This window comes from Phoxinus phoxinus, assembly GCF_949152265.1.
Source record: "Phoxinus phoxinus genome assembly, chromosome: 18".
Lineage (NCBI taxonomy): Eukaryota > Metazoa > Chordata > Actinopteri > Cypriniformes > Leuciscidae > Phoxinus > Phoxinus phoxinus.
The window spans coordinates 29,124,350-29,139,327 of record NC_136893.1 but is presented as its reverse complement, the minus strand read 5'-3'; the positions used below and the strand labels follow the sequence as shown (position 1 = coordinate 29,139,327).

General features: G+C 43.0%; 1 protein-coding gene across 1 annotated transcript; it reads right to left on the bottom strand.

Annotated features, from left to right (window-relative positions):
• Positions 1-226: 226 nt before the first annotated feature.
• Positions 227-11,989, bottom strand: adtrp1 (androgen dependent TFPI regulating protein 1). Its single transcript, XM_079588634.1, has 6 exons — positions 11,637-11,989; positions 10,650-10,799; positions 8,799-8,900; positions 6,514-6,629; positions 6,271-6,431; positions 227-1,360 (listed from the first exon to the last, which is right to left on the bottom strand). The coding sequence occupies exons 1-6, from the start codon at positions 11,796-11,798 to the stop codon at positions 1,332-1,334; spliced, it is 720 nt and encodes a 239-aa protein (XP_079444760.1). The 5' UTR covers positions 11,799-11,989; the 3' UTR covers positions 227-1,331.
• Positions 11,990-14,978: the final 2,989 nt, after the last annotated feature.

Below are 14,978 nucleotides of genomic sequence, written 5' to 3'. Positions count from 1 at the left end.
TTCCACTATTAAAGGTCAACGCAGCTCGTACTGAACCCAGTAACTGAAAACGAGGTGACTTTCTTGTTCTGGAAGCTTACAGTAAATCTGATTAAAGCAGAGTCTCTTAAGTAGGAAGTTAACAAACAGCTGACGCACTGCTCCACTTTTACTCCGGCGGCATCAACAGAGGAACGGACACACGGACACCAAGCAGATCTAACGGCAGAAGACACCAAGACACTTCAACTGAATAAAAGTATAGCTCTGATTTATTATTGTTTGTGAATAAAGGACACGGATGATGACATGAATAATCATAGATGGTGTACACCAGTAATGGTCCCTCGTCAGAGTCAGTGCCATAACCCTGCAGATCATCGCAGGAGTCATGTTTGCTGTTGGTCTCACAGCCGTGACCTTATAAACATCAGAAGACTCGGGTCACCTAAACGGGTGTTTCTACAACAGTTGTTTATGATTCATGCAAACAAGTAAGATTACACGCATTTAAAGAAAAAAACAACAACAACAAAAAAACAGCGTAATACACTGTAATGACAATGACACTAATTCTGCTTATAACATTTCGACAAAACAATTAAAAACATGTTCAGATTGATAGGAAAGATGATGATGTTATTATAAGTATTACTGCAGAGCGATTTCTCTGGATGTGAATGAAATGCACCAGATTACTTGGGTTTACTTGTTTAAATAAAGTCCACCATCAAACTCTCGGTCAAGCTGGGAAATCACATTAAGGGCTTCGCTGGTGAGATTACCTGAGTTCACGCTGATGGGTCAAAGGTCATTCAAGAAGCCCTCAAACTCACCTCATCAATATCCAAACACCTCTTAATGCTTTCATGAGATGCAATTGCACAGTTTGACACTAACTGCCATAAACTACATAGAAAAGATCTAATAACAAAAGAATAATAAAATAATTAATAACTACTCATATTAATTGGTCACCAGCTCAGGCTTATTTTTTTTACTATTATGAATCTGAGAAGGGAAAAGTGCTCGGTACTAACGGTCCCTTAACCACTGAACAACAGCATTCTGGGATATTACAGAGGCTTGGAAATTATAAAAAAATATTATTTAAAAACAAAATACAGCATTTTAATTTGTAAGTGCAACTGATTTTCATTAGCATAAAAAAAAAGAATAAAACTATTAGTGTTCACACACACCTTGTGTACAGTGTGTGTGTTCATGTGTCCGAGTGTGGTGCACGCGAGGGCGAATCAAGCTCCTCTTTAACACACCAGGACAGCGGCTCACTGTTCCCTTTGTCCGGCTGGTGTTCAGGTCCACATGCTTAATGCGTCTCCAGAAGACATTCACTTCTTTTTCTTCTTCTGATGATTCCCTTTTAGAGAAAAACTACAGTCAGTACAGGTCATAATAATATCATACAGTACAAAATCTAGCACACTCTGTGATGACTAACAATATAGTTATCTGGATATTCTACGGTTAAAGCAATAGTTCACCCAGAAACTGAAAATGTCCTGATCATTGGCTCACCCCGTCGTATCCCAGATCTCTACATGACCTTTCTTCAGCCGAAGTCTCTGCAGGGCTTTATCCCCATCTAATGCACGTCAACGGGGATCACCAGAGGCCATTTTTGACGGTCCAAAATCCATATTTAGGACAATTTACTAGAGGCCATTTTTGACGGTCCAAAATCCATATTTAGGACAATTTACTAGAGGCCATTTTTGACGGTCCAAAATCCATATTTAGGACAATTTACTAGAGGCCATTTTTGACGGTCCAAAATCCATATTTAGGACAATTTCCCTGGCCTGAACCCTATAGAAAATGAGTGGGCTGAACTGAAGAGAAGAAGCGCCAACATGGATCTGGGAATCTGCAGGATCTGGAGAGATTCTGTATGGAGGAATGGTCTTTGATCTCTTGTCAAGTGTTCTCCAAACTCATCCGGCATTATAGGAGAAGACTCAGAGCTGTTATCTTGGCAAAATGAGGTTGCAAAAAGTATTTAAAAAAAGGGTGCCAATAATTGTGGCCAACGTGTTTTGGAGAAAAACATTTATTTCATAATGTGATTTAGCCCCACTTTCAATTCTCTTGCTTCAATGAAAGGTTAGAATTTTGGCAATTTTTTGAATGAAAGATCAAAAGGATAAACAATGCAGATTTATTTTTTACAGCCAGTTTTGATCATATTTACCAGGGGTGCCAACAATTTTGGCCATGACTGTATATATACAGTATATATTAGGGGTGTAACTATGGAGCTAAACGAGTCTCAATAAAGATAAATGCACACACTACATTCACATATGCACACACAGGATTCATACATGCACACACATGATTCATAAATACACACACAGGATACATAAATGCGCACAAAATTCACAAATGCACACACAAAATTTAAAAAGCACAGAAGATTCACAAATGCATACAAAATTCACAAATTCACACAAAATTCATAAATACACACACAATTCAGAAATACAAACAAAATTTACAAATGCACTCAAGATTCAGAAATGCACAGGGCAAGATTCAGACGTGTATTTCTGATGCACACACAAATATATATTGATTTACAAACTGCTTGCGGTCTGTGAACTTCACTGCATTTGTGTGTGAATTTTGAGACTCCCTTGACTTGGCTCGACACACAAATGCCTTTTTTTAAACAGGGAATGATCAGCAACCAATCAGATATCTCCCTTGGTTTAGCCAATCACAAGAACGCACCCCGCGTGGGGGATTGTTTACTCATAAGCCAATCACATGAATGCGTTCACACAGCGCGATATGCATGTGGTGCGGGCGCGGTGGAGTTCTGTCTGTCAGTTGGTTGAGACATAGACATCATATAGATAGACGCCCTATCGACCGCTACTGTATGGGACTTGGGAAGCCAAACAAACCAAAAGTGGGACGAGACAGCGGGGGTTTACAGAGCTCGCGCCGCGCTGACATGTCATCTGCGCGGTTCAATGGTCCGAGCCGCGCGGCCGACTCGTCAGCGCAAACGTGTTTCCTAGCGACAACCAATGGGCAGCGCGGCGCGAACAATCCTCACCAGCGCTGCACTGATCAAACAGCGCAGCGCAAACCATACATGCAAATAAATGTACAATAAAGAAACCCCAGCTTCCTTACAAAAAACGGGTTCTCTGCTGAAGTTTAGGAGTTTTTCCCTACAGAAGACAAAGAAGAAGAAAGACTAAATGAAATGCATACATTTCTTATGTTTATTATAGCTATTTAATAATAATAATAATAATAATTCATTACATTTATATAGCGCTTTTCTGGACACTCAAAGCGCTTTACATAGAAGGGGGGAATCTCCTCAACTACCACCAATGGGTGGTACTACTACAAATAAATACAACGTTAAATACAATTAATACAAAGTTAAATACAACTTTACTGTTGTATTTAATACAACAGTAAAGAGTTAGTGTTGTGCGTCCATACTTTGAAGAACTGCACATATATAGAGGCTACGGAAAGAGCTGTACAAAGCAGAAACTTCAATGACTTTCAATTTCGTAGTCGTCTTGAGGAGCACGCCAACCTTCTGGAAATTATATCGGACAGTTTACATGTTCAGGTAATGTATGTTAGTAAGTTTTGCATTCAGCCATCATTTGTAGACTTTAAGCTTTTTATGTCTGAATTCCATAATCATTTGTTAATTTTGAATAAAATGTTAAAACTAAAGATCAATTTTATGTTATTGATATTTTGTGATATTGATTTATAGGGTGAATTCAGTGTGATTTGGACACTTTTTGCTATTGAGATTAATTGGAAAAAGTGTCCCTCCCAATCAACCTGGTCGCCTATATATAGCCTAGTCTAAAACTGTATAATGTTTTAGAATGCTCTGTAAACCCCCGCTGTCTCGTCCCACTTTTGGTTTGTTTGGCTTCCCATACAGTAGCGGTCGATAGGGCGTCTATCTATATGATGTCTATGTCTCAACCAACTGACAGACAGAACTCCACCGCGCCCGCGACACATGCATATCGCGCTGTGTGAACGCATTCATGTGATTGGCTTATGAGTAAACAATCCCCCACGCGGGGTGCGTTCTTGTGATTGGCTAAACCAAGGGAGATATCTGATTGGTTGCTGATCATTCCGTTTAAAAAAAGGCATTTGTGTGTCGAGCCAAGTCAAGGGAGTCTCAAAATTCACAAACAAATACATCAGAAATACACGTCTGAATCTTGCCCTGTGCATTTCTGAATCTTGAGTGCATTTGTAAATTTTGTTTGTATTTCTGAATTGTGTGTGTATTTATGAATTTTGTGTGAATTTGTGAATTTTGTATGCATTTGTGAATCTTCTGTGCTTTTTAAATTTTGTGTGTGCATTTGTGAATTTTGTGCGCATTTGTGTATCCTGTGTGTGTATTTATGAATCATGTGTGTGCATGTATGAATCCTGTGTGTGCATATGTGAATGTAGTGTGTGCATTTATCTTTATTGAGACTCGTTTAGCTCCATATGTAATGGTTCACAAAATTCACGATACAGCAAAAAGAAAGAAATGCCAGAGAAATGTCCTTGATTTAATTTTTTATTATATTTTTATTAAAACTAACATCATAAAGTATGATCTTTTTTTTTAACTTTGAGCAATGATAGAGCTTTACTTGACTTTTCTTAGGAGCATATAAAACAAAACAGCTCCTTAGACAAAATGAAATGTAATATTGTAGTCGTTATAAACAAAGGTTTATTTTAGTTCAGATTAACATTTGAGGGCAGCAATTGTGTTCATAATGTCAAAATAAAACCGATGTAATGTTACTTAAGCGTTAATATTCCTGCCACACTTCCTGGTCACAGTTAGTAGTGTTACTACAGTAAATCATGGTGAATGCTGATCTGTGGACACTGAATGGTTCATTCATGGCACAATGTGTCTCCTGGTTTCCACGTCAGCGCTGTTTGATCCGTTAATAACGGAGAAATGTGAATGTTTGTCACTAGATCTCGCAGCGATGTTATTATTCAGTGGCAAATTAAAATCTTCACTGGATCTTGCTGTGTAGTAACAGTGCTTGATCAAGATCGGCTCGCGCTGCATTGGTCCAAACTGATAAACGCTCCGTCAACCACACAATAACGAGCAGCTCAGTTTCGGTCCGCTTACATTACATTTGCCATTTGATGTTGGGTAATGTTGTGGTCGCGTCTGCATTATGAGCGCGCTTGCCACGCGCCTACATTTAAAATAACTAAATTTTGGTCGGCAGGAAAAATGGTCCAACGAACCGTTCGGTTTGAAAATGCGTACCGAAAACCAAACCGAAAGCCTCGTACTGAACGGTTCAATACGAATACCTGTATCATTACACCCCTAATATATATATATATATATATATATAAATACATTTCACATTCCTTGCAGCTAATTCATTACGATGACATAAAGTTGATGTTGGAATCTGTTTTAGTGAGATCAAACGCACAGGTAATGTACAGGTAATCACACGTGCACATGATTCACACACATCTCTGGATTGTCAAGTCATCTTCATTTATACAGCGCTTTTAACAATATAGTTGTTAACAACTACATTTTAACATTTAACATTTTAGCATTTTAACAATGCTGCAAAATATGTCTTTTCAAGCCATGAAATGAGGACAACCAGTGGAACCTCAGATGGATAACTAATTGTATATATATATATATATTTTTTTTTTTATAAATGTATTCATGCATTTGTTTACTGATTAATTTTATTGATTATTTGTTCATTGCCTATGCAATGGCCAATGCTTTGGCAATACTGTACAAGTCATGCCAATAAAGCTAATTTGAATTGAATTGAATGTAGATTGTTTCAAAGCTGCTTTACAGAGATAAACGTATAATTTAAGGTAACAGATTGTTTTGGCTTTATAGCGGTTCTTGAATAATGTTATTTTCCAGCTAAAGTTAGTTTTGATTGAATTGTGTAAACAACATCTCCCATCGCTCCACTGTCCTTCATCAAGCTTCGTCTTTGCTATTGTTCTGTAAATGTGACCTCTACCGGAGAAAACTTACATATTGCACCTTTAAAGCTTTTTTTAGAAAAAATCCTGGAATGTTTTCCTCAAAAACCTTAATTTCTTTTTGGTTGAAGAAAGAAAGAAAGTCATGTACAGCTTGGAGTAAATAATCAGGACATTTTCATTTCTGGCTGAGCTTTTAAACGGTGTTAGCGGTTACTGTTACACCTTTGTAAAGACAGATCCGTCTAACGGCGGGTTTCTCACCTGTGGTGCTCCACATCATGAGGCTGAGCTTCTCTCCTAACAGGTAAAGAGGAGCCATGGAGAGGGACGCGCCGCCCAGGAACACACACAGTCCCACGGGACTCAAGTGAGCCATGATGGGGTACACCCAAATCCCGGAGGCGTGGTGCACCCACAGCACCCTGTGAGGGACAGAAACACACATCAGTGCTGCGCCGCCGCTGAGAGACACGAGAAGGACCAGGACACGCAGAGCCAGATTACCATGACAAGTACAGGGCGGAGAACAGGGCCAGGGCAGAGATCCCTCTAGTGCGGCTGGGGTACGTGTGGCTCTGCAGGAACATCTGGAGCAGCAGCAGAGGCATGATCACCGTGTGCTGGGGGACAACACACACCAGTGTGAGGACACAGCACTAGAACCTTTTCATAACATTACTTCAATGCCTTAAAGGGATACTTCAGCATTTAGCATTAAGCTTTGTATCAGTAGAAAACCTGTAGTATTTTCGAATGACCGTGCTTCCCTCCCTCATGTCCCCCTGAGACGAGAGATTTATGTGTTTTTTGTCTGGAAAAAAATCTTCCGATGACGCAAAAATCATCATTTTGCTCATCGGAGGATTTTTTGGCCAGAGGCACGAGACTACAGCCAGTAGGAGGCGCTAGATCCGCATGTTCTCAACCCGCCCATAGATCTCACTCACAGAATGCACAAATAGTGTCCGCCATCTTTTATTTGGAAGCTAAGTGTTCTGGCAAAAACAATATTTAACAAACGCAGCATTCCCAGGCAAAAGAGACGTCAAGATTAAAATTGTATTTAAAAGAAAAGATACATTTATTCTTGCAAGAATAGTTCCCATTCTAGCCACACAGCCCAGCTGCTGGCTGAGGTGAAACCCCAGCCTTTACAGACCAGTCTGCAGGCAGAAGTGAGACCCAGATAGGTGCTTTACTGGTAGATTTATAATGTTCTCATCAAAGCATTCTCTAAACACCCACCCCAGAGGGCAGGAACTGAGGACCCCCATGGTCGTCTTAACCCCTCCCTAGCCTGGGGATCTTCTCAGTGTCACACACACAGCTGTATCAACGTTACAACATAAAGCTCAAAATACAGAACACGTCATTCATTTGTTAAATCATTGAGAAAACAAAATAAGAAATAAAAGATTAAAATTGCCACTACACTACACTAACAGGCTCTTGTCCTGTGGAGAAAGCTGAGTGCTAGCGGTCACCATCCTCTTTTTCCCGGACATGTCCAGCCGTCGAGACCGGTGTGTCTCACACACATCAGTAATCACGCCACCGGCCACGCACCGTTCTCCCGCGGCCGTCAGTCTCGTCCCGTTCGCCGTTCTCCCGCGGCCAGCAGTCTCGTCCCGTTTGCCGTTCTCCCGCGGCCGTCAGTCTCGTCCCGCTCGCCGTTCTCCCGCGGCCGTCAGTCTCGTCCCGTTCGCCGTTCTCCCGCGGTCGTCAGTCTCGTCCCGCTCGCCTGTTCTCCCGCGGCCGTCAGTCTCGTCCCGCTCGCCGTTCTCCCGCGGCCGTCAGTCTCGTCCCGCTCGCCGTTCTCCCGCGGCCGTCAGTCTCGTCCCGCTCGCCGTTCTCCCGCGGCCGTCAGTCTCGTCCCGCTCGCCGTTCTCCCGCGGCCGTCAGTCTCGTCCCGCTCGCCGTTCTCCCGCGGCCGTCAGTCTCGTCCCGCTCGCCGTTCTCCCGCGGCCGTCAGTCTTGTCCCGTTCGCCGTTCTCCCGCGGCCGTCAGTCTTGTCCCGTTCGCCGTTCTCCCGCGGCCGTCAGTCTCGTCCCGCTCGCCGTTCTCCCGCGGCCGTCAGTCTCGTCCCGCTCGCCGTTCTCCCGCGGCCGTCAGTCTCGTCCCGCTCGCCGTTCTCCCGCGGCCGTCAGTCTCGTCCCGCTCGCCGTTCTCCCGCGGCCGTCAGTCTCGTCCCGCTCGCTGTTCTCCCGCGGCCGTCAGTCTCGTCCCGCTCGCCGTTCTCCCGCGACCGTCAGTCTCGTCCCGCTCGCCGCAGTTAACATGAGGAACGGCGACTGTAGAACGCAAAAGCCGAATCCCGGACATTTTGGGCGATCTCGAAATCCCGGGCAGACTCGTCACGGAGACTCACGGTAAAACATCGTCTTTGTTGTCTTTCATCCACATGAGCCAAAAATACATTTTCTGGCTTTTCTCAGACTAGAAGGCTCCAAATTCAAAAATAATTGCACATCTCTACTACATAAATGACCCATTTTAAATACACATTCATCTGTCCAGAGGTGAAGTATCCCTTTAAATGAATAAATGTTTAGCTACCTGTGATTTGTACATTACTGAAATACATAACTTAGACCTCTGATAACATAGCACTCTAAACTGTAATGTGATTTGAAACGATGTGTACTGAGAAAAGCGCTATACAAATAAATGTGAACTGAATTGAATGTCCAGACTGCATGAGCTCTAGATGAAGGTTGTATTCAGTGAGTGCACAACACACCCCTGATCAAGCCACTGCGATATATACTGTTCTTCACGAATCTTCTCACCATTGCATGATTCAGCCAGACGGGAATGATCTCATCCAACATCTTGGGATACACCAGCTCTCGGTCGTACGTGTAGAGACTCCAGAACGAAGCGAACACAAACTGCAAGAAGATCAATACAGCCAAAGTTCACAGTAGTAGTTGACCAATAAGGTTCGATGAGCAGGCTTGCCCATTATCCAATGCAAATGATACACATGAGATGACACAAAATTATTGACATTATATATAAAAAATAATAATAAAAGACGATATGCACTGAAGCATCAATGTTATAGTTCTTCTATGTCTGTTATTTTAAGAGATCGTATTGATCTTATATTGAGACGGCTTGAAATATTTCTACTATGCATTAAATACTGTTTATAAAATACATTTAATTATTAGACTATTGGTGAAAAACTGAAATGTTAAACTAGTCTAACACTCGCTCTCCTATATTTCACAGACTGTGTAGAAACACTTTCAAAATAACACAAATTTGACCTAAAACTGGGAAATACTATAAAACTTTTAAAACACCCAGTTAATGTTTTTATCATTATATTTTAATATTAACAGTATGTATTTGGTCCTTTCAATAAAACAGGGACATCATTTGTACATCTAGTTGTGCTCGAATGTGTCTGCATTATTTAACATAATTGAATAAATTAGCCACATTTTTTAAATGTAATTAACTCAAGATAATTAGCCTGGATACTCTCTTCCACACACTTAAAGTGAAGGAGAAGAGAAGAGAAACTTACAGTGAATAATGAGGTTACAGCAACAGTATGAGACATGACAGATATGTTACTTTAACAGTTGTTCAGCATTATTCTCGAGCTGCTGTAAACCTAAACTATCTCTGTTACTGTAATCTCCTGTTATCACTGTAAAGCTGCTGTGAAACTATCCATACTGTTAAAAACACTGTATATAAAAGAAGGAGACTTGACAGTCCCGTACAGTATATATATATGGCAACACTTTACAATAAGATTAATTATTTAATGTCTAATTAACTAACGTGAACTAACCATGAACAATACATTTGTTACTGTATTTGTTCATCTTTGTTAATATTAGTTAATAGAAATAAAGCTGTTCATTGTTTGTTCATGGTGCATTAACTAATGTTAACAAGATTTTAATAAAGTATTAGTAAAAGTTAAAATGAACATTAACAAAGATTAATAAATGCTGTATACATGCAGATCATTATTAGTTAATGCTAACAAATGTAGTTCCCTAATCTTAACTAATGAACCTTATGTAAAGTGTTACCACATTTCATGCTTCATATTATATATATATATATATATATGTGTGTGTTGATACAGCCTTAAGATGTAATTTGATTAAAAGTGTGTCAATGACTAGTCAAGTCACCTTTATACAGTGCTTTTAACAGTATGGATAGTTTCACAGCAGCTTTACAGTGATAACGAGATTACAGTAGCAGAGATAGTTTAGGTTTACAGAAGCTCGAGAATAAAGTTATTGTCCAGCTAAAGTTCCCACTTTATATTGTCTTTACTGTGTATTAACGTATCAAATTATTAATTAAAATAAAAAAATTAATAAAACATGGTGTTTTTACAGTGTTACTTATATTTCAACAAATACCTGCATGCAATTATTTTCTGTAATTACATCTATAATTACACTATTGGTCCTTATCTAAACCCTTAACCCGACCCAGACCTGTGCCCAGCATTACCCGTCTCCAGCTCAATAGCAGCACAAGTGTTTTGCAATATGAGCACAATAAGTACATTGTACTTTTTTTTCTTGTAAGTACAATAGTAGTTAAGGACATCTAATATAAAGTGTGACTTTTATGTGTGTTAAACTGGTGGTCCTCACAGTGCCGACGGGAAAGGCCAGCGCAGTGAAGTAGAAGTCTCTGGCTTTAGTGAGGGTCAGAGGAGTCCCGCTCCGAGTGTGTTTCACCGGCACCAGCATGTGCACCGCATCCACGAACACACACCAGCCAAAAAACACCGCCTGCAGCACCTGAAACACACACACACACACACACACGAGTCATGTGACATGAACACGCCGTCATAACTAAAGTTAGTTCAACGCTTGACATTCGGGTTCACACACATTAAACTCTGCGCATTTCATGTTTTCAGCACAAACCAACTCAGATATTCATAAACAAATGCAGCACAATGCTTAATTTCAAGAAATAATATAAGGCTAGCCCTATACATCAATTAAACAATTACACTATATGACATTATATCAAACTAATATTAACACATTTCAGAATGATATCTGAAATAATAAAGCATTTGCATAAAGCTTGTTTAAAGCTGGTTTGAGTATTAATCTGATATTTTTTATATACAGTAATGAACCCATTAAAAAAATTACCACATTAATCATCTGAAAAACAAAGCCTACATTATAGGGAATAATATTATGAGTGATGTACAATTGGTTTGATACCATTTAGTTCAAACGGTGTTGTAGTGTGATGGATTTTCAGTATTGCATACATTTAAAGTTCTAAAATTATTATAAAACATTAAATGCTAATTCCACAAAAAGAGCCTTGTAAAATAAACAGAATTTTTTTTTCTGAAAATTGAACTATTAGTTTGATTTCATAATCATGTAGTTAAATTTTTTCACTGATTTATACGATTAATACATACACATTATTTTATTTATTTAGTTAAGCCTCGCGCTATGCAAAGGGCGTGTGTATATGTATATTTATATATGTATCCGAGTTTAACGGCTTTGAACCCGAATGTCAAACGCTAAGCTGACGTCACGGCGTGTCATAATAACTGACAGTAGAGCCAGAGGTGGCTTCGGTGTGTGAACTGCTCCTACCAGATTTATAAAGGTCAGATACTTCCAGCGGCCCCCGTATGAACGCACACCGGGGTGTTTGTCGGAGGTCTGCAGGGAGCAGTTACTCCAGATAGTGAATATATACCAGCTGAAAATAAGCAGATGAAGCAGCAGACACATCTTCTGCCCGGTGGCGGCCATGACAGTCCTCCTCCTCTTCGTCTTCTTCTACGGATTGTAACGGCAGCTCGCGCCCTGAATGTTGCACTACTGCCACCTGGAGTTAGTTAGTTAACTCCTATTTAAAGCAGCAGTTCATGTCTCTTCTGCCGCTCCTCCTGCACTCCAGTATGTTTAATACTCCACATACTGTTATTCCTCATTATTACTGTAGATTCCATCATTATTAATAGACCAATGTGGGTGTTTGCAGACACCGCGATGAGGTGTATTGTGGGCGGAGTCCACCTGCTGGCAGACAATGGCAGTTCTGCAGTAGCACTCTATGAAAGACACTAATAAAACAATCATAAGGTCATTTCGAGTGCATATCTCACAATTTTGACTTTTATCTCGCATTTCCGAGTTTATATGTCAAGATTCTAAGAAGAAATATAAGAATATCAGAATTGCAAGATATAAGCTGTCTTTTCCCCCTCAGAATTGCGGGGTCACTTTCGAGAACGGTCACTTCGTAATACGCAGTGGGGAAGCTCCTTTCCTCAAGAATATTGAAGCTTATATTTTAAAACGCAGTGCAGCTGCACAGCAATACCAACCGAGCTACTAACTCGCCCATTGGCTGTGCTGAGGCAACTGCATATCCTATGGCGAGGCAGCAGCAGGCAGCTAAGCGAACCAATCAGGCAGCTTGGCGCCAAGCACGTCAGAGCCCGCCAGAATGGGCGTGGCTTATAGCTATAAAACCCGCTCCATTTCGCCATAGCACAGATTTAATCTCCTTCAGCGACCTTTCTCGTCTCTGTCTCCTCTACGAAGCTTCGCTGTTGAAGCAAGCCAGTAGCTAGAACAAGCCTTACCTGCAGCGGGCTTCCCTTCTGTCGCCGTTCTACTGCGGCCATCCGGAGACTACGCAAATATACTTTCTCTGCTAACTGTGTGTTCGCCGTCGCGACACATTTTTTCTGAAAGAGTAAATTTCTTAAAAAATGTCTCTTTCGGTGGATCGGACGAGGAAAAGCTCGACGACAGCCTCTCCATTGCGGGCTGAGGCTCAGTCTACCCCGCCACTCACAGTCCAGTGCTAGCGCGACCAGGACAAACTCTGATGCGGAGATGCTTCGAAACCTCACCGCGGCTGTGGCGGATCTCGGGCTTGAGTGGGCCGCACCCGAGGAGCCTGCTTAAAGATGGATGCCTACCAGGGCGCCGGCAGGCCCCCCATCACAAACCAGTCCCGTTTTTTCCTGAGGTGCACGAAGAGCTGACGAAAATCGTGTTCTTCCGCAACGCTCTCCTCGGTTGACGGCGCTGCGGAAAAGGGATATGAGACGGTGCATCCCCTTCAAGAAGCGGTCGCCGCTCATCTCTGCCCGCCCACTGCTGCTGGATGGAGAGCTAGAGCAGTTCATCCCTCCAAGCCCTGCCGAAACACCTCAGCCCTCGCTGGACAAGCGTTCTCCGCTTTCGGCCAGGCTGCTTCGGCCCTGCACACCATGGCGGTGTTGCAGGTTTTCCAGGCCAAACTCCTCCAGGCTATGGACAAGTCTGGCCCGGACCCTGAGTCGTTCAGAGACATCCACAGCACCACGGACTTAGCACTGCGCGCGACAAAGGCTACTGCTCAGGCTATCGGCAGAGGTATGGCTAACCTGATCGTGCTCAATCGCCATCTTTGGCTAAACCTCACCGACATCAAGGAGGCGGACAGAACGTAGCTCCTCGACTCACCAGTCTCCAGCACTGGCCTCTTCGGCCCAGTTGTAAAGGGGTTCGCAGAGCGGTTCACAGAGGCACAGAAGTCATCACAAGCTATGCTACACTTCCTGTCAAAACGCTCCAGTTCTGCTTCGAGCCGACCCAGAAGAACGCCGCCTCCTCAGCCAGCGCCTCGGTTTCTCAGCCCAGCCCTGCGGCTGATACCTAGGGGCGCTCACGACTGGCAAAACGCTACCAGCACCGTAGCCACAGGGCCCCCGACCCAAGGTGTTGGACCCTGAGCCTCCGAAGACCTCCTAGCAACGAGAGGGAATAGAGAGGGCATGAGTCTCGCTGCGGCCGGACCAACCTCAAGGATAGCTCGCTCAAATCTCGCAGCTCCCTGTTTAGCTCGGGCAGCTGAAGATTTTTATACTGTAGTTAATGTGTTGCACTGTACGTGCCCCTACAACCAAACACTGTTTTCACAGGGACTCAAATAAAGCACAAAAAGAGTATGTTTCAAACACACAACACCCGGGTAACCAGTCTCCCTTCGATAGGTGGCCAATTCCCAGTTGTCACTCTATCTCAGATCACTCGAGCCGAAGCACGGCGAGCCAGCCCCATACTGAGTATGTGCACAAAACACGGGTAATAGGCCCCCCTATGCAGGCAGCCCATCCGGCTCATCTTGACTCAGTCGAAAACCGCGTTATTGATACACAGATCCTGGCTCCTCTGCCATTTGGAATGCCTCGGGCTCAGGATCAATATTTCCAAGAGCAGACTGTCACCCAGCCAGAATGTAATCTTTCTGGACACAGTTATAGACTCAACACAAATGAGAGCTTGGCTTACGTCAGAGCGCGCACTCTCTATTCAGAGCCTAGCGGCTCAATACGTTTGAGAGGCTTATGGCTGCAGCATCGTCAGTACTCCAACTAGGATTACTGCATATGTGCCCCCTACAGCACTGGCTAAAACGTGCCAGCGTTCAGGACGCCTGCATATCAAGGTGAACTACAGCTGCATAAAGGCCCTGGCTCCCTGGAAAACACCGGACTGGTATCAGTCCGGTGTGGCCATGGGTGTGGTCTTCAGAAGGAAGACAATTTTCACAGATGCCTCCAACCTAGGTTAGGGGGCGCTACACGAGGGCAAGCCTGTCTCCGGCCTCTGGTCGAGCACGGAGAAGTGCGTAGACATAAACTGCCTAAAATTGAGAGCAGTCTGTCTAGCCCTCAGAGGTTTTCTGCCGGACCTAAGGGGACACCACGTCTTAGTCCGAACGGACAACATGTGTCCTACATAAATCGCCAGGGCGGCCTCAGGTCAGGCAACCTACATGTCATGGCCAGAAACCTCCTCCTTTGGGCACAAGTCAACCTGCGCTCCCTGAGAGCTGCTCATGTCCCGGGAATCCAGAATCTGGGTGCGGATATGCTGTCTCAAGACAAAACTCCCCCCGGGGAATGGAAGCTCCGCTCTGGAAGACCCAGG

Coding starts and splice junctions, on each gene's coding strand:
- adtrp1 (XM_079588634.1), bottom strand. CDS start 11,798: ATGGCCGCCACCGGGCAGAAGATGTGTCTGCTGCTTCATCTGCTTATT. Junction 8,901..10,649: donor TGGCCTTTCCCGTCGGCACT/GTGAGGACCACC, acceptor ATCTTCTTGCAG/TTTGTGTTCGCTTCGTTCTG. Junction 6,630..8,798: donor TCTGGCTGAATCATGCAATG/GTGAGAAGATTC, acceptor GTTGTCCCCCAG/CACACGGTGATCATGCCTCT.